Source organism: Coenobita brevimanus, chromosome 28 (assembly GCF_032717465.1).
Source record: "Coenobita brevimanus isolate Jiangsu-jjx chromosome 28, ASM3271746v2, whole genome shotgun sequence".
Classification (NCBI taxonomy): domain Eukaryota; kingdom Metazoa; phylum Arthropoda; class Malacostraca; order Decapoda; family Coenobitidae; genus Coenobita; species Coenobita brevimanus.
Genome location: NC_136981.1, coordinates 8,485,587 through 8,504,311, shown reverse-complemented (window position 1 = coordinate 8,504,311; position 18,725 = coordinate 8,485,587). Strand labels below are relative to the sequence as shown.

General features: G+C 42.9%; 2 protein-coding genes across 3 annotated transcripts; both read left to right on the top strand.

Moving 5' to 3' along the window:
* The first annotated feature begins 365 nt into the window (after positions 1-365).
* On the top strand, positions 366-1,148 carry LOC145394668 (uncharacterized). The gene is made up of 2 exons (XM_080268442.1): positions 366-386; positions 873-1,148. The coding sequence occupies exons 1-2, from the start codon at positions 366-368 to the stop codon at positions 1,146-1,148; spliced, it is 297 nt and encodes a 98-aa protein (XP_080124568.1).
* Positions 1,149-5,324: 4,176 nt separating this feature from the next.
* Positions 5,325-17,067, top strand: RNaseX25 (Ribonuclease X25). Of its 2 annotated transcripts, none has more exons than XM_080268605.1 (7): positions 5,325-5,400; positions 8,678-8,754; positions 9,643-9,789; positions 10,061-10,281; positions 15,002-15,156; positions 15,923-16,119; positions 16,838-17,067. In XM_080268605.1, the coding sequence occupies exons 2-7, from the start codon at positions 8,690-8,692 to the stop codon at positions 16,983-16,985; spliced, it is 933 nt and encodes a 310-aa protein (XP_080124731.1). In that variant the 5' UTR covers positions 5,325-5,400; positions 8,678-8,689; the 3' UTR covers positions 16,986-17,067. The 2 variants fall into 2 exon arrangements, with proteins under 2 accessions (XP_080124731.1, XP_080124732.1); XM_080268606.1 differs by lacking the exon at positions 5,325-5,400 and adding an exon at positions 9,259-9,351 and having other exon boundaries at positions 8,711-8,754.
* Positions 17,068-18,725: the final 1,658 nt, after the last annotated feature.

The following is an 18,725-nucleotide window of genomic DNA, read 5'->3' as shown; positions in this document are numbered from 1 at the left end:
GGAGACGGAAGTAAAAGAAAGGACAGGACACGCGAGGGGGGAGGGAGGGAGGGAGGGAAGGAGGGAAGGAGGGGAAAAAAGAATTAGAGAGAGAGGGAGGGACGGATGAGGAGGGCAAGGAGGGAGGGAGGAAGAAAGGAAAGTATGGGGAGAGAGAGAGAGAGAGAGAGAAAGAGAGAGAGATGAGGTCAGTATAAGTGAGACTGTCTTTAGTGGTTGACTGGGTGACCCTCTCTGCTCTCCACATCATCACAACCACATCTCTCTCTCTCTCTCTCTCTCTCTGTCTCTCTCTCTCTCTCTCTCTCTCTCTCTCTCTCATATTGATCTTCGACGTATATACATAGCAAGTGAAGAAAGCAAGCATGGAACCCGCTCAGTATCAGGTAATGTTGGTAGTTGTGGTGGTTGTAGTGGCTCAGTAGTTTTGATGTCTGTATTAGTAGTAGTGGTGGTAGTAGTAGTAGTACTGGTAATAGTAGTAGTAGCGATAGTAGTGGCAATAGTAGTAGTAGTAGTAGTAGTAACAGTGGTGGTGGAGGTGGAGGTGGTGGTGGTAATGCAAGTAGCAGTAGTTGTAACAGTAGAAGTAGTAGTAGTTGGTGTTGTTGTTGCAGCCCCAGGTTCATCTTAAATATGAACCCAGTGGACTGCAGGCTTATGTTGGCCCCCTCCTGTGGTCCACTATCCTCTTTTCCGGGGACAGGGAGGTAGTTGAGGGACGTTTGTATAACCAGGCAATGGAACCACCTCAGAACAGACAATAATATCCAAAAAATTACTGAGATGCAAAATGAATCGTCCAGGGGGAGATGTTACGAGGGCTCTGAGATCGCAAATTCGTCTTTTATTTATTTATTTATTTTTTTCAGATCCCCCTGGTGGTGAGGGAGCCGAGACGACCAGCATGGCAGAGACTCTACCTCACACCCACCCTGTCCTCCCACGCCCACGCCCACACCCACAAGCGCGCACAGATTTTCACCCACGCCCATAACAGCAATAACGCTTACCTGAACAACACCCACGCCCACGCCCACGCCCACAGTGACGTAAGGGACAGCCTGGACTGGGTTTTGAGGGCGGACTATGATCACGAGAAGGACTTATTCAGGGGCAAGGCTGACACACTGCGGCGCCAGGGGTGAGTTCGGCTCTCCTGCCCATCTGCTATCTATCCAGCTGTCTGTCTATCTGTCTGTTCTGTCTGTCGATCTATCTGTGTGTGTGTGTGTGTGTGTGTGTGTGTGTGTGTGTTTGCCTGTCTGTCTGTCTCCGTCTAGTTGTGTCTGTCTGTCTCGTCAATATGACTATCTGTTTATCCATCCATCTGTCTATCTGTCTATCTATCTGTCTATCTGTCTATCTATCTATCTATCTATCTATCTATCTATCTATCTATATATATATATATATATATATATATATATATAAGAAGTGAAGAACAACATGATGGCCAGGTAGTTGAAGTACTTAGAGCAAAGTACTGGAGTTTACATTCTGAAGTAGAAAGACTCGTTAGACGTGATAAGAGGAGGCTATATGATGAAAAGGCAACAGAGACAGAAATTAAGTAGAAATGCGGTTTAGAGCACAAGAGCAGCGTATCAGGCCATAAAGGAGTTAACTGGGACTGAAAAGAGAAGGAAGGACATACCTGTACGAGATAGAAATGGTAACTTGAAGACTAAAGATTTACATATAAAGGGAAAGTGGAAAGAGCATTTTGAATCTGTTCTAAACAGACCAATCCCAGCTGAAGAGGACATTTTGCCAGCCGAGAGAGTTTTGCAGATAGAAACAGGGGATAACCTTGGAAGAGGTAGCAAAATCTATAAAGGAACTAAAGAATTTTAAAGCCTCAGGAGAGGATGGAATATTTCCTAAAATGCTTAAGGTGAAAAATGATGAGTTGATGAATGCCCTTTTGAAACTTTTTAATGTGGCGTGAGATAACGGTGGCATTCCAGAAGAGTGGAAAAATGGAATGATTATAAAAATACCAAAAAAGGGAGATGTAAGTGTGTGTGGAAATTGGAGGGGGTTAACTTTGACACCTGTAGTTACAAAAGTCTTTTCCAAAATATTGTTGAACAGAATAGGGCCAGTAATTGATAAGATTTTAAGAGAAGAACAAGCGAGATTTAGAAACGGTCGAGGTTGTATTGATCAGATTTTTATTGTAAGGCATCTAATGCAACAAGCTAATGAGATGAAAATGCCACTTAGTATGTGTTTTGTGGATTTTGAACAGGCGTTTGTTTATGTTTCACGTGGAGCTATGTTGAAAATTATGAGATTCTATGGTATACAAGAAAAGTTTGTAAATATTATTAGAAGTCTGCATGAAGGTACTTTTTGTAAGGTAATAGTGGGTGTTTTTTTTGGGGGGATGATCCATTTGAAGTTAGGTCAGGAGTGATTCAAGGAGGAGTTTTTTCACCTTTGCTGTTTGTTTTGGTTATGGATTATGTTATGAGAAAGGTTGTAAGACCAAGTGTAGGAATTAACTGGAAAGAAAATAAGAGATTGATGGATTTGGACTATGCTGATGATATTGTACTGATTTGCGGAAGTACAGTATTTACGAGATGCAGAGGGTGCTTGATTGTCTGGTGGAGGAAGGAGAAAAAGTGGGATTGGTAATGAATTGTGGAAAGACTGAAATTATTAATATGAACGTGGAGAACCAAATCGATTGTGTAATTGGGAATAATGTGGTGAAGAAAGTAGAAAATTTTAAATATCTAGGAACGATTGTATCATCTAATGGATCATTAAACAATGAAACTGAGGAGAGGATTAGACAGGCTTGGCGAGCTGTTGGAATGCTGAAATCTGTTTGGAATAATAATATGCTTTCGATACATACTAAAGTAAAAATTTACAAGTCCATGGTTAGACCAATTTTAATTTATGGGCATGAATCATGGTACATTGCAATTGCAACAGATCAGAAAGTATTAGGATTTGAGGATAAAATACTGAGAAGGATTCTTGGGATAAAGTGGCAAGACAGAGTTACAAATGAAAGAGTAAGGGATATTACGAGAGTGAAACCAGTTGATGAATATGTGAGACTGTCTCGCTGGAAGTGGCTGGGGCACATATATAGAAAAGAAGGCAGTTTAATACAGGATGTGCCAGAGTGGACTGCTAGAGGAAGAAGAGGCAGAGGTAGGCCGAGGGAAACCTGGTTGAGGACAATGAAAAGTGAAACAGGAGAGGAGTGTTGGTGGGACCTGAAGGAGATGGCAAGAGACGAATACTGGTGGAGAGAGTTCATCGAGGCTCTGTGCATCCCGTGGGGTGCCACAGGAAATGATTGATTGAAATTATATATATATATATATATATATATATATATATATATATATATATATATATATATATATATAAATGTATGTATGTATGTATCTCAGTGTGGACGGTCACACATGCCAGAAGGACCATGAAAGAGAGAGGCGGGCCCAGCAGAGGCAGAGACACAGACAGAGATCCAGCAGTAGCAGCAGCAACAGCAGGAGCCCGACAGACACACAGACAGACACACACCGCTCCTCTGATGTCTCTCCAAGCACTTCAGGTAATCACCTCTGGTGGATGTGATTGAAAGTGTTAAGAAAAATGCTTTAAGATGATTTGGCTATATGGAGAGGGTGGAGAATGAGAGACTGAATAGAAGAGTGTATGCGAGTGAGGTGGATAGGGAGAGGAGGATGGGGAGACCAAGGATGAGATGAAGGGATGGAGTGGAGAGATATATGTGAGAAAGGGGTGTGTGAGTTGGAGGAGGGGCAGCTAAAAGGCAGAGGATAGGTTGACGTAGAGGGGATGGAGAATCGAAAGACCGACTATAGAAGAATGTGTGTGGGTGAGATGGAGGGGGAGACCAAAGATGAAATGAAGGGATGGAGTGGAGAGATATGTGAGAGAAGTGGGTGTGAGCTAGAGAAAGGGCAGCCAAATAACAAGGGACAAAGCGACATGGAGTCGGTCTGTTTGTGGCCACCCCTTAACAGGATTAAGGAGTCCATGGCAATAGATAGGCAGATAGCACTAGTATAGAAAGGTAATTGCAAAACTAGAGATGGCTTGTTGCTTCATCAGTACGTCTCTAACCCCACTGATCATCGCCTCTCTGAATCGTAAGTGAGTTGCTTTAAATCCTCTAGTACCCATGCTATACAGCAGGAGACAGAATCACTACCCAGCCGCACCACGCCATACTGCCATGACCATTCCACCAATACTTACACCACACCACACTACTACTGTATATTCTACCATATCCACACTACTGCAGCACCATAATCTCCTTCGGGTTACAAATGTCCCTTCCCGACGACTCGAGAAGATTATCTTTGACATTCCTTGAGATAAAATTGATGTCTTGTGGTCCTCCTTGACGGAAAATATAGTGTTTCTTAGTCATGCTGAGCAGTTTCACCATGCATCAGGGGCTGAACCCCCACGCAAATAAGCTCATGACAAATTTCTGACCTGCTGTGCTTGATAATCACCCCCAAAAAATCAGTTTAGCTTCAGCAACTTTACCCTCTTTCCTCTAACTTGACCTAAAATTACCATCTCTCCATCTTGATTACTGATTTGTAGCATGAGATTAGCATTATTTTACTGTATATATGATGCTAGTCATGAAGACGTGCTGTGGAAATATCGAAGAGCTGTAATATTGTCATACTCTGGCACTGAGCTACATAAACCAAGGCCCATAAAACCAAGACATAAACTAGGCCGCAAAAAGGACGAAAATCTGGGTCATCAGTAAAATCAGTATAGGCATTCTTTGAGTTATGTAAGACCTATCCACTTCAACATTGTACCAAATGTTACTCACTTAAGACATGCTGAAAAAACAGAATTCTATTTCGCATACTTTCCTGCAGGACGAAGTGTGGACAGTGAGGGGAGAAGGATAGGAAGAGTAAAGGCGCCGGATTCTCTCACCCACCACCTACAGTATTCTCCCCGCCCAACCCATACTCTGACCATTCCAAAGGGTGCACAGGGATACGCCAGAACTCCTACAGGAGCTTTCTTTACTTCATAGCTATTGAATTGTGTCTCCTTGGCTGCACTGATTGTATTAGGCATGGGCCCGATTCCTCATGCTTTCGGCTCAAAAATTATGTTTCTTGAATACATTTTAGCAATTTCTGTCCCTTATTTTATTTGTATCTGAACAGTATATAATAAAAAATGTCAACTATATAATGCTTTCCTTATCAATCATGCCGAGGAGCCGAAAGCAAGCTACTGCATATCAACAAACCTCGATCAGCTGATGAAACATCTGTTTGACGACTTCCTCTGTGTTTCTACGTTGTAGCATTTCCTGACGGGGCATTACTGCTATATATAATTGCAGTCTTTCTGGTATAATTATTTTGTGAAGTGACACATGTGTCAGAGTGGAGGCTGCAAAATTTGCAATAGAAATACTGTGAGTGAGACAGCTAGCCTGGATTAATCTTTGTTTACTGAAGGTCGAATGTCGTTGAAATACCTGATATCAAATTGGCCATATTTACCTTTCTTCCATCCAGGTGTTTGCATAGCCATAGCACCATTTCATGCATACGAAAATTCTGAAGCTGTTCACCCCCAAAGAGTATCTGATTCAGAGATTGACCTGTCCTCATCTAGCATTCAGGGTTTAAAAATGTCATAGCAGGAATGTATTTTCCTATTTCGGTATAACTTTAGAAGTAACCAACGTTACCAATTTTCATTATATTACGTCCCTGAACTATTCTAACTAAGACTTACCTTTTAAGCCTAGTTTGAGTTGGGGGAGCAAATTTTGTAGGGGTAGTCATATAGTGGCTTAGGTTAGGCTGTCGCTCAGTAGCGGATGAATGTTGCGCCATATTGGCTGGTGCAGGCGTGTACATTCAGTCTATGTCAGGCCCTAAATTAGGCCTAGGTTAGGTTAGGTTAGGTTAGGTTAGTTTGGGTTAGTTTAATGCAAAATAGTGTGTTTTTAATTAATCTTGATCTTGATTTTGGGAAGGAGTAGTTGCAAGGAGAGTGGAAAGGTTACAAGAGGATGAGAAAAAGGCAGAGTATAAGAGAGAAGTGGAGGAACGATTGGGTAAATATGAATTGGAGCAGATGGGAGACGTGGAAGGTGTGTGTAAGATATTTACAGAAGAAATATGTGCAGCATGTGATGTGGTGTGTGGAAGGAAGAGAAGACGGAGGGGGGTGCAAGGAACAGCGTGGTGGACTGAAGAGGTGAAACAGGCTGTGGCACAAAAGAAGAAAGCATACAATGAATGGATGAGAAATAGGGGCGTGGAAGAAGTTGAGAGGCGGAAGAGAGAGAGTTATATGTGGAAAGGAAGAGAGAGGTGAAAAGATTAGTAAGAGAGAGTAAGAAGAGAGTGGATGAGGAATTTGGAAGGAATTTGAGTGTAAAGTGGAGGGACTGTAAGAAAATGTTCTGGAGAGAAGTGAAAAGAGTAAGACAGGGTGGAAGTGAAGTTAGCAGGGGAGTGAAAGATAAAAATGGTAGATTACTAGTGGAGAAGGGAGAAAAAGTGAGCAGATGGAGAGAACACTTTAAGGAATTGTTGAACGTGGAGGATGGAAGTAATGCGAGTATAAGTGGCTGGGGAATGGCTGGGAGAAGGAGGGAGGTGAGAAGACAGGAAGAAATCAGTAGGATGGAAGTTGTGGAAGCAGTGAAGAAAGTTAAATCGGGGAAAGCCCCAGGAATTGATGGAGTGTGTGGTGAAATGCTGAAGCATGGGGGAGAGATAGTAGTAGAATGGATGTGGAAGATGTGCAGATTGGCCTGGGAGGAAGGTAGAGTCCCGGAGGATTAGAAGTCAGGTATAATCATTCCCTTGTACAAAGGAAAAAAGGGAAAAAGAAGTGTGTGGTAATCATAGGGGCATTTGTCTTCTTAGTATAATAGGAAAAGTGTATGGTAGGTTACTTATAGACAGAGTTAGAGAAAGAACAGAGAAATTAGTTGGAGAAGAACAGGGAGGCTTTAGGAAGGGAAGAGGTTGTGTAGATCAGATATTCATTCTTAGATCTTTAGTGGAAAAGTTTCTAGAGAAGGGAAAGAAGTTGTATGCGGCTTTCATGGATTTGGAGAAAGCATATGACAGGGTGGATAGACAAGGATTGTGGAAAGTGTTAAGAATATATGGAGTAGATGGGAAGTTGTTGAATGCTGTGAAGAGTATGTACGATGGTGCGAAGGCTGCAGTGCGTGTGGATGGTGAACTAAGTGTATTTTTTCTCTGTGAAAGTTGGTTTGAAACAGGGATGTGTCATGTCTCCATGGTTGTTCAATCTGTACATGGATGGGGTAATAAAAGAGGTACAAGGTAGGGTAGTGGATGTTGGAGTGGCCCTGGTGAGAGAGGATAGTGTTTGGAAACTCCCTGTACTGTTGTTTGCAGATGATACTGTGTTGTTGAGTGAAGACGAAGGGGAGCTGCAAGGCTTGGTGGATGAGTTTGAGAGAGTGTAAGAAACGGAACCTAAAGGTGAATGTAGGGAAGAGTAAATTGATGGTCTTTGAGAGAGGTGAAGTCAGTGAATGTACAGCGAGGTTGGATGGTGAGGAATTGGAAAATGTGAGTACGTTTAAGTATTTGGGTAGTGTGATGAGTAAGGATGGAGGTTTGGAGGGTGAAGTGCTTGAAAAGGGTACAGCAGGGAAGAAAGGTTGCTGGTTCCTTAAAAGCAGTGATAAAAAACAGGGAAGTGAGCATGGAAGTAAAAAAGTTACTACATGACAGTATTGTGATACCAACTCTAACGTACGGAAGTGAAGCTTGGACATTGTTGGAAGGACACAAGTCAAGAGTGAGAGCAGTGGAAATGAGTTATTTAAGAGGAGCCTGTGGAGTCACGTGGAGAGACAGGCTGACGAATGAGGATATAAAGGAGCGTTGTGGTGTGGATGTGGATGTGATAGGAAGCGTTGTAAGGAACACACTGAGGTGGTTTGGCCACGTGGAGAGGATGGAGGGTGAAAGATTGACGAAGAGAGTGTATGTGAGTGAGGTGGAGGGTGGAAGAGGGAGGGGGAGACCGAGGATGAGATGGAGGGATGGGGTGGAGAGGTATATGAGAGAGGGGGGTGTGAGTTGGGAGCAGGGCAGTGAAATGGCGGGGGACAGGGCGACTTGGAGGCGATTTGTTTGTGGCCACCCCAAACGGGATTGAGGCGTCTGGCAATAGATAGATAGATAGATAGATTTTGGGGGATAAACCCACTTTTGGAAATCTTACTCAAAATTCCAAAAGGGGGATTTTCCCCCAAAAATGAGGGTCAAAACTAATTAAAGCACAGTATTTTGCACTGGAAATCATAAAAATAATAATAAAAGGAAACGTTGGTTACTTCTAAAAATTTACCCCTATTTCTTTCCATGTACGTCCTCAGTGTGCTTCACAGATCAACAATATACTATACCTGTTTTAGTCTAATGACCTAAAATTGCCAACTTCATTTTGGATGCTGAGCTACAGCAAGAGAGTAAGGTTAGGTTAGGTTGATTGGTCGGTTAGGTTGTTAGGTTAGGTTAGAGTGATGATCTTGATGATGATATTGATTTACTTTGCTGACTTTGATAATTTTGATGATGATATTGATATACTCTGCTGACTATGCCGTTTCTTCCCTCAGGGTGCCAGCAGGATGAAGACATTAGTGGCTGGTCTGCTGCTGATCCTCACCTTGGCTGCTACACTGCTACATGCACGGTTTGTCATGGTCACGACATGGTCAGTCACAGTTATACATGCGCAGTCAAGTAGTCACATGCACAGTCAGTAGGTCACACATGCATAGTCAGTTACAGTCACACATATATGGTCAGCCACAGTCACATATACATGGTCAGTCAGTCACACATATTTAGTCAGTAACATGTACACTCTAGCATTTAGTTTTGGTTATACTCTGGAATATACTTTTGGATGTTATTTAGACCCATTTTTACAGCAATTTAGTTGATATAAGAAACATAGCTGAGAATATGAATGAGCCACAAGCGAAATTAAACTGGTAAGAAAGAGGCACTAGAGAGCATCCTAATGTCACCAGGTTAAGAATGCATCCATGTCCATCTGGATCTTATTTCACTAACCTCATTCTCATATACTGTACTCCTTTGTCAATCTCTCACTCCACCTGATGTAGATGTGGTAGGATAGTAGGTGAGAGTAAGTGGATGTTTGATTTTTTTTCTCCTCTCTCTTATCTAGGTAAGTACCGGTATCTCTTTCTTGTGAGCCTGTAGTGGTACGGTACTTCTCTTTACTGACTTCTGGTCTTGTTATCAGGATGAGTGGACTTAGGTGAGAACTAAGAAAATATGCATTTTATCTCTCTTTGCAGTGAACTTCAGTCAAAAGGCATCTGTTTTAATATGATCTGGCCAGTGTCAGTCCGTTTGGCTTATGATAGAGACTACATTGCTGAAATACAGTACAGTAGTTATAAAAGTCCTCCATTTGCCTGCTTAGCCTGAAGATGTCTATTTTTACTCATTTTGACTATTTTCAGATAAATTTTTTAAAAGCTTGGACTTCCTTAGGATTATTGGGTCAGTAATTACCCCATTCATTCAGAGATTCTTTTCCGTACAGGAGTGTGGATGAGAGTAAGGATTGGGATGTACTGATCTTCACACAGCAGTGGCCCATCACCAGCTGCACCTCCCACCAGCAACAGCGTGGTCACCCATCGTGCACCTTATACCCCAACATGACCTCCTGGACTGTCCATGGCATCTGGTATGCAGACTTACTTTGGCTTTCACAGGGAGTTCTCAGCAGAACAGTCATGCATTAAAGAAATTTCTGTTGAAGGGAAGAAGTTGCTAAGAACTTGACTCTTGTTGTCTCCTACATTCACCCATAATGTTAAACTAGTTGCCTTGCTGTCAGATATAAGTGTTTTTGTGTTATGACCCATAACCAGAAGCAGGCATTTCACTAAATCTACCGTAGCATTTTTTCCGTATGCATTGTGGATATTAAATGAGGAGTGTAAACCACCCTGCAGGCCCACCAAACTTGGCACTATTGGCCCCAACTTCTGCAATCGGTCTTGGACATTTAAGGAAGCTGAGATCCTGCCATTTGAGGGGCTGCTGGTGAAGTACTGGGGCAACATCTTTGCTGGCGACCCCACCACCTCACTGTGGCAGCATGAGTGGTTGAAGCATGGCACCTGTGCAGCTGAACTCCCTGCACTTGGCTCAGAGAAGAAGTACTTTCATAAAGGTACTTTGTAAAACAAAACTCTGGTATGGGACTGCTATGTGTTGGCATTTGACTTCTTCAGAATACAACTACTGTGAGGTGAAACGTAAGTACATAGCAGTCGTATATTGGTGTTTCATTTTCCAATTTATGAACAATATAGTATATCATCACAAGTTACCAGTACTTTGTGTGTAAAAGCCATGGTCTTGAGATACTGTCCATACTGTTTTACTCTTACTTTGCATGAAATTCCCATCTCCGTAAGATGGGAATAGATTAACAGAAGATTATGATGCTAATCATGAGGGAGTGCTCTAGGGGGACATGTTATGTGCTGGAGGTGGGGCTGGAGCTAGCTCATTGGATGAAGCTCAGGGAGTAGTAGTAGTAGTTGTTCCGTAGGCAGTCTGGCCGAACAGCCCGAGTCCCTTAGGAAGGCCGTGGCCGAGACCGGGCTTTCCCACAGCGCTCTCAAAGAGTGTATGTTGTGTTTTTGGCGTAGTTGATTGTGTGCAATGCAGTCTTCCATAATGTGCTTAATAATATGGGGTGCTGTGTTGCATCCTGGACAGGCATCAGCGACGGAGTCATCCAGCCTCTTCTGGTAGCTTAAGAGGGCTGGATGGTGCCCACATCTCAGCCTGGCCAGGTGGACCCTGTCCTCACGAGGAAGATAGGATTCAGAAGGGTGGATGTCAGGATGCCATGCATGCAGCTGTGTGTTGTCTTTAAGTGACTGAATGGAGCGGCAAGTGATCTGAGTGTGGATATGCTTCTGGAAGCTGGTCTGAGGTGGGCGAGGGGGGAGAGATGACAGTATTTGTGTATGGTATCGTGTGCTGGGTGTTGTTTTGATGTTCCTTGGTGTGGGTGGATGTGCTGCCATGTACTGTAGTGGATGTTGTGGGTTTGTGGAGGCTGGAGCAAGAAACTGGGTGCCTCTCATGTCTAGGTGATCCTTGACTTTGAGGACTTTTGTTTCTTGACGTAGTTGGTCTGTGGGTGTAGTAGCTGTGCAGCCTGTGATTATTTTTAGGGCCTTGTTCTGTATGGTCTGTAGAGTGTTGTAGTGTGTTTTAGTGAGGTTAGAAGCCCAGGCAGGGCTTGCATAATTCATCGCTGAACGTATGCATTGTTTGTATACTGTGGTGGTAGTTTCTTTGTTGTATCCGAATGTTGTATGGGCAAGTGACCTCAAAGCATTGAGTCTTGGTGTTATTTTATTTTTAATGTTTGTGATGTGTTGTTTAAATGACACTGATGTATTGTATGTCACACCAAGGATTTTGAGTGTTTGTGTGTGTGGTAGGGGAGTGATGTTTATGGTGAGGTGTGGGATGTGACTGTGTTCTGCTGTCCAGTTTGTGAGAAGAGTCACTGTAGATTTGGCTGGGGCTATTTTGAGCCTGTTTGTGGTGAACCATTCGTGTAGTGTGTTGAGGTAAGGTTGAATGATGTGTGCAGCTGTGTTTGCGTTTTGGTGCGTGCATGTAAGTGTTATATCATCTGCATAGGAAGCTATGTGTATCTGTGGGGTGTGGGTATGTCATGCATGTATAGGTTAAAGAGTGTAGGGGACAAAATAGATCCTTGGGGGATGCCGTTTGTGAAGTTTCTGATGTTGACCGGCAAATGTTACGTGTGCACATCTGCCTGCTAAGTAGTTTGCCAGCCATCTTTTTGTGTTATTGTGCATGTTTGTGTTGAGTATTTTGTTTGTGAGGTTGTGGCGGGGGATGGCATCAAAAGCTTTGCTAATGTCTAATCTGATTAGGAGTGTTCTGTGTGGTGGCCTAGCTGAATTTATTCCATCGAAAACTCTCTGTGCAAGGTCTGTAAGAAGGGTGTTTGTGGAGTGTAGTTGCCTAAAACCATGTTGTGACTGGGCTAGGGGAATGTGAGGTGTGACTAGTTGTAGTACCAGTTGTTCAGTGACTTTAGAGGGGTTGCAGAGGAGTGTGATGGGGCGATGTGAGGAGAGTAACGTGGGGTCTTTGTTGGGTTTAGGGATAGTGATGATATTGTCATGCTTCCAGATGTTGGGTATTATGTTGTGTGAGTAGCTGTAGTTTGATATGTTGGTGAGTGCTTGTATGCCTTGTGGTCCTAGGTGCTTAAGGTGAATGTTGCTTATGTTGTCTGGTCCACAGGCAGATGAGTGCTTGAGGTTGTTAATGATGTGCTTCATCTAGTTGTAAGTGAAAGGTGTGTAGTCTGGGTTTGTAGGGAACTGTCTCTTGCGTCGGATGATATGTCAGTCTTCGGGATGGGGGTTTAGATGGCTGACTTGTGAAAAGTGATTGATGAGAGTGTTTGCTTGTTGTTTGTTTGAGGGTATGGTGTCTGTTGTTGTGATGGCAACGTGTGAGTGTGTGGTGTTGCTATTGGAAAGTGTGATGCTGTTTAATGTTTTGTAGAGTTTGCTGATGTTTGTTTTGTGGTCAAGTGTTTGGAGGAAATTTTTCCAGTTTAGTGTTTGCTGTTCTGATATATATATATATATATATTTTTATATGAGGAAGAAGGAACCAAAGGCCATGAGCCCGCAATAAGAGTTCCTTCCAAGAGATAAACAAAATACAAGAGAGAGCCAAATTCAAGATCAATTCATTTCGAGATTCCTGGACACACTGCGTTTGAAAGACTGGAGATCATTTTAGTGTTTATCTGAGTGTTGAGTTCTTGTATTTGTTGTATGGTGTCTTGTGTATGGGGTGTTGGGGAGTTTCGCAGTGTGTCACGTTGTCTGATGAGGCCTTGAATTTCTGGTGTGAAGTTGGGGTTGTCTCTCTTTCTGTTGCCTCTAGGGGTGTGTCTTTAGTCTGCGTTTTGTATAATTGTATTGAAAGTGTGCACAGCAGTGTTGATGTTTGTGATGGGTGTACTGTTTAGTGTTTCGAGATGTTGTTCTGTTTCAGTTAAAGAGGCCTCCCAGTTGGCTTTCCTATGATTAGTGTATGTGTGTTTGTGGCCAGATGGGGTGATTCTGGTTTTGGTAGTTATGGTGATTGGGAGGTGATCAGAACCTAGGGTTTTGACCACTCTCCATGATGTAGTGGGGGCGAGGTTTGGGGAGCAGAAGGTGATGTCTGGAGATGATGGGAGGAAGAGGGCTTGGTGTGGGATATGGGTATGTTGGTCTAGACTGTTTAGTATGAAAAGATGATCTGGCTGGGATTGTCGTACCAGCCCTCTGTCTGTGTCAGGGTTGTTGACATGCCAGGCCGACGACTTGGCGTTGAAATCACCACCTAGGATAATGTTGGGTATGTTAGTGATGTGGTGTATTTGTGGAGAGTAATTGTGTGGTACTGTGGGGGATGACTGGGGGGGAATGTATGTGTTAGCGATTGTTATGTGTGATTTGTTACCAGTGCGTATTTTAATTGATTGTATTTCTGTTGTGGTGTCATGTGGGGGGAGAAGTGACTTTGTGTGTGCACTGGTATCTGCAAAGTTGATGGATTTGTGTATCAGGGTGATGAGTCCACTGCCACCGCCGTCGGCCCGGTCTTGTCAAATGGCGGTGAAGTTATGAAATGTCGGTGTTTTCTGTGCTCTGTGTAGTTTTGTTTCTTGTAAGATGGCAATGTGTATGTTCTGTTGTTTGATGAATTGTGTGAGTTCATGTTTTTAGTGTTTATGCCATCTATGTTTAACTGAAGGATGTTTATGTTGTGTGTGCAATGTGTGTTGGCTGCTGCAGCACGGGGGGGGAGGTGGTGTGGGTGGAGGGGAAGGGGTAGGAGGAGGTTGTGATGGAGGTAATGGTTGAGGTGCATTAGGATGGGTTGAAATGGGAGGAGCTGGGGGACTGGATGGTGTGGGAAGGGTCCGTGGGTTTGGCTGTGGAGGTGTGAAGGAAGTAGGAGTAGGATTGGAAGGTGGGTTGATGGGTGGGGGGAAGGAGCATAAGGAGCAGGTCCAGGTGTTTGTGTAATGTTTTTTGGATGCAAGTGTTGTGCAGGTGTAATGGGTCCAGTTCTTGCAGGAATTGCATTGAACTGAACCCTCTGTCTGTCGGCTCGACGTGATAGGTTTTGAGCATGTTGGACATATGTATTTGTTGGTGGGTCCTGGATTGCTCTCAATGTCCCCGGCTAGAAGAAGTCGTCGAGAAATGACAGCCGGGAGTTGTTGCTCAGGGAGTTGTTGCCTTTCTTGACACTGAGAGGACTAAGGGATCTTTGTATGCAGCATGTGGTAGGAGCATATTGCTGTATGGTAGTGAGACCTGGGCAGTAAAGGAGGAGGATATTAGTAGGCTCAAATGTACAGAAATGGCAGTGATTAGGTGGATTTGTAGTGTGTCCTTGAGTGTGAGACCTGGGGGGCTAGGCTTATGATTAGTTGAGAGGAAGGATGGGACAGGAGTATATTGATGCTGTGATGAGGAGGGATAGATTGAGATGATTTGGGCATGCAGAGAGGATGGGGGATGACAATTGGGTGCAGATAGTGTGAACATCGGGGTATGGTTGTGAGATGCAGACCAAAATAGATGAGATGAGGTCATACGGTGTGACTTCAGGGATAAGGGACTGAATAGGAAGGCTGCCAGAGATCAAGCAGTGAGATCACCATCAGGTAACCAAGGGCAACACATGCAAGCATCTTGGAGCCATTATAAGTGTAAACAAAAATGATGATGATGGTGGTGGTGGTGAGTAATGATGATGATGATGGTTTGGTGGTGTTGATGATGATGATGATGATGATGATGATGATGATGTGGCAGGACTGGAGTGGGTGCAGCAGTATGACCTGGTAGCAACCTTAACCCGGCACTCCATCTACCCGGGTGACCTGACCTCGTACACCCTTGACCAGATCTTCTCGGCAGTACACGACACCTATGGAGTTAATTCAGCTATTGACTGCTACTACAATAAGGTGATACTGATGCTTTATTTGTGATTTATAATAAGAGTCAGTCTTTATTAGTGGTTTTGTTATGCCTTTATATGTTTGCATTTATCTGAGAGGAGCACATAGAGTTACATGGAGAGACAGACAGACAGATGAAGAGGTAAAGAATTATTGTGTTGTTGATGTGGATGTTACTGAAAGCACTGAGAAAAATACTTTAATATGGTTTGGCCATTTGGAGAGAATGGAAAATGAGAGACTGAACAGAAGAATGTGTGTGAGTGAGGAGGAAGGGGAGACTGAGGACAAGATGGAGGGATGGAGTGGAGAGATATGAAAATTTAGTTGATATGAAATTGGGGTGTGCAGGTGTGAAGGTAGGGGAGAGGATTGTGAGATAGTACTCCCACACTGTTTACACTGCATAGGGGATGTGCCTCAGCAGAGATTAAAACTAACTTCCCAAATATTTCCACTGGGAGCATGAGAATGAGTGTGAGGTGTGAGAGTGGGTCAGATCGGAGAGGAAGGGTGGTGACAAAAAGACATGGTTAGTTGTGCAGTGCTAACTTATGTTCTGTATCCCTAAAAAAAATCATGTTGGGGCTTTTATAAATGATACAATATAAATGATGGGAATAAAACCACATTTTAAACATCTGCCAAGACTTTACATCCATTCCAACCCAGCTTAACGTGTTCATAATATCCCATTACATAATTTTGAATGTCTGTGCCCTGATACTTATCCTTCCCTCTGTAACACTCCCCACTTCTTGTGTCTCAACAGGAGACAAAACAGCATGAACTGTGGCAAGTGAAGCTTTGTTTTGATCGGTCCCTCAAGCTGGTGGACTGTGATGGCATCATTGGTGTTGGGAAGAGTGGAGTGGGGAACCAGATAGGAGGGGACCAAGAGGATTGGAATGAGCGGGAAGCGTTGGGGAACTGTCCGACCGCTGGCATTGTTTACCCATCCTCAGTTAGGTAATGATAATAATTATAAAAATATTAATATACAAACATGGAAATGCTTCTAAAAATACTAAATACATCTATGTGATTGGTTACAGGGTCAACAAAGACCACGAATATAGATCACTCTCACAGGAAAAATTATATCCAATCAAGAACCACATGAACATCATAGGACACAGCTCATCACTTACCCTTGTAATTTTGTTACAATACCTCTACCCCTCACCACAAAGAACAGAAAATTAACAACTTTCCAACACTGCAAAGAATCCCTCTAAAACATTCCACTTACTCCACCCAGCACTACACTTTGCAACTGTATATACAAACGCAGTGCCACCACCATTGCCCAAAACTCTAAACAGAACAGCATCCTCCATGAGCTCCCACCAGACATTCATTCCTCAGAAATTGACCTTTACAAAAACATGAGTTCATTGAGTCAGACTGCAGTGTGGCCACCACCTTCCTCTACTCCAGTACGAAAACAAAGTACATGTAGCTCACAAACAATCTGCTTTGCCTTCACTACACGATGTTATCAGCCACTCATGCCATAATCCACCCACTTGCTTCCTGCACCTCATTCTCATGATACAGACAGACCTTCAGCTTAATCATAAGAGAAATTTCTGGGAGCACCTGGTTAAGTTGCAAGCTTTTTGCAGTTTACATGGGTTTACATCTTGATCAGCCTGGGTCTACAACAGCTTTTTGTTCTCATCAGGGTTGGAGATCTCACATTCGTCTATTCCCGTGATCTGGCTGACCGACACACCCGAGCTCAGCAGGCAAGCTTGACCAGGTGTGTGGGCAAGTCTTGGGTGTGTGATGCCCTCTTCACCGTGTTCTTTCTCATGTGGATCACTCTCTAGGGACAGTCCAAGAGGAGTAACAAACAAATGCCTTATAGCTCTCCAGACTGGCTAGCAGATTGCACTTTCAAGATTGATGGCTTGTTTGACTGCACACTGCTGTCTGTATGGAAACTCACTAGTAGATCAAAGTAAAACTGGTGTTGATGTCAGTGCAGATTCAACTAATTCTTCATAAATTTTGGTAAAGATTCAGTTGTGCTCTTCCTGTTCTGCAAGTGTGTAATTTTGTAACTTTATGTTGTATACAGTATTTTGCTTGTCCGTATATTTTGGAGTGCTACACACTCCACTAACAGTCCTCTACATAGGGGCAGTTCCATACCCCCTTGGGGAACACGTGGCATAAAATCTTGAATAGCAAAATTTTGAAGTGTCTGTGTTGGGGATCAGGCTGTGATATTTAACCAAACTTGATAATTTACAGATCTTACCATTTTGATTGCAAGTGGTGTGAAGCTGTTCTTGTCTTTGTAGAAACCAAGAACATAATAAAAGAGGATATCATGATCGGGTATAGTAAGATAGTTATATTAATTTTGTCCGAGTGGTAAATTCTCACTGCTAGCAAGATATGTTGTAAGAGTATGTACAGGGTGGCTTGTAAATAGCACTCCACTAGACATTCGCCTGATGGTATCTTATGTGTAGTGGAAGTGGCTCAGTCTGCTGATGTGGGTGTGGGTGTAGCAGTGAAAGTATGAAATGAATTAATGATACCAGTTAGACATTATTAACACAGACTAAGCCATCCCTACAATGCACAGTAAAGCACCTAGTGGAGCGAACAGAGGAATGTTATATATGGGCCACCCTCTGTTCTGGAGCATAATATTAATCTATACCATATTATTTTGCTTTTCCCAGAAGTCAGTGTATTTGGTAGCATAATAATTAAAAAAAAAATTGTTAGCATAATCTGCCATTACGGTGAAGCAGTAAGATAAAATTAGTGCAGATGGAGAGCTGCTGTTAGGTAACCAAGGCCAGTGCATGCAAGGATGTTGGAGCTATTGTAAATGATAAACAATATGATACAATGAGATAATTTGTGGTTAATCCAGTGTACAGCTAGATAATTCAGGGGTAAGTGAAGATTATGTGATGATAATTCCTGCTGTGCTTTTATCAAGTATATTAAGATTGGTTTGCTGTCTGATGTGTATTGATTTCACTGTTAAATTTAGTACTGTATTATATTTAAAGTATTTCATGTAGTTTGAAGATGAACAGAGAAAGGAAAAACAAGTCAGATATAGAAAAGAAAAATCTGTACACCAAAAATTCACACACATTTCACAGGGAGTAATATTGGTCTGACTGTTACTATTTTACATCTTCTCCCTCCTGTTTACGCATCCTTCATTATGTGCCTTGCATTCTGCCATGCCTCTACCACTCCACACATCTTTGCCAACACAGCCTCATAGTTCTCTCACTTTCAGCCTTGCCTCAGACACTCATAGCATACTTCACCAACACAACCTCACAGTGCTAATTATAACGCTTTTCCTGCTACGATCCGTGTTCGTTGCTGTCCGGACCATTGCCACAGCTCTTAACTTGTACCAGTCTTCTGTGGTTAGAGTCATTCAAATTTGCAAAGTTACCATCATTCATATCAAGGTCAATAGGTTGATAACTATTACTATACCATCCTCCAACTTCCCATACTGTAACTCATCAGCCATAAGTGAACCAGTTCTTAATTACCCAGGGTGAGGTAATGTCTTTGTTTCA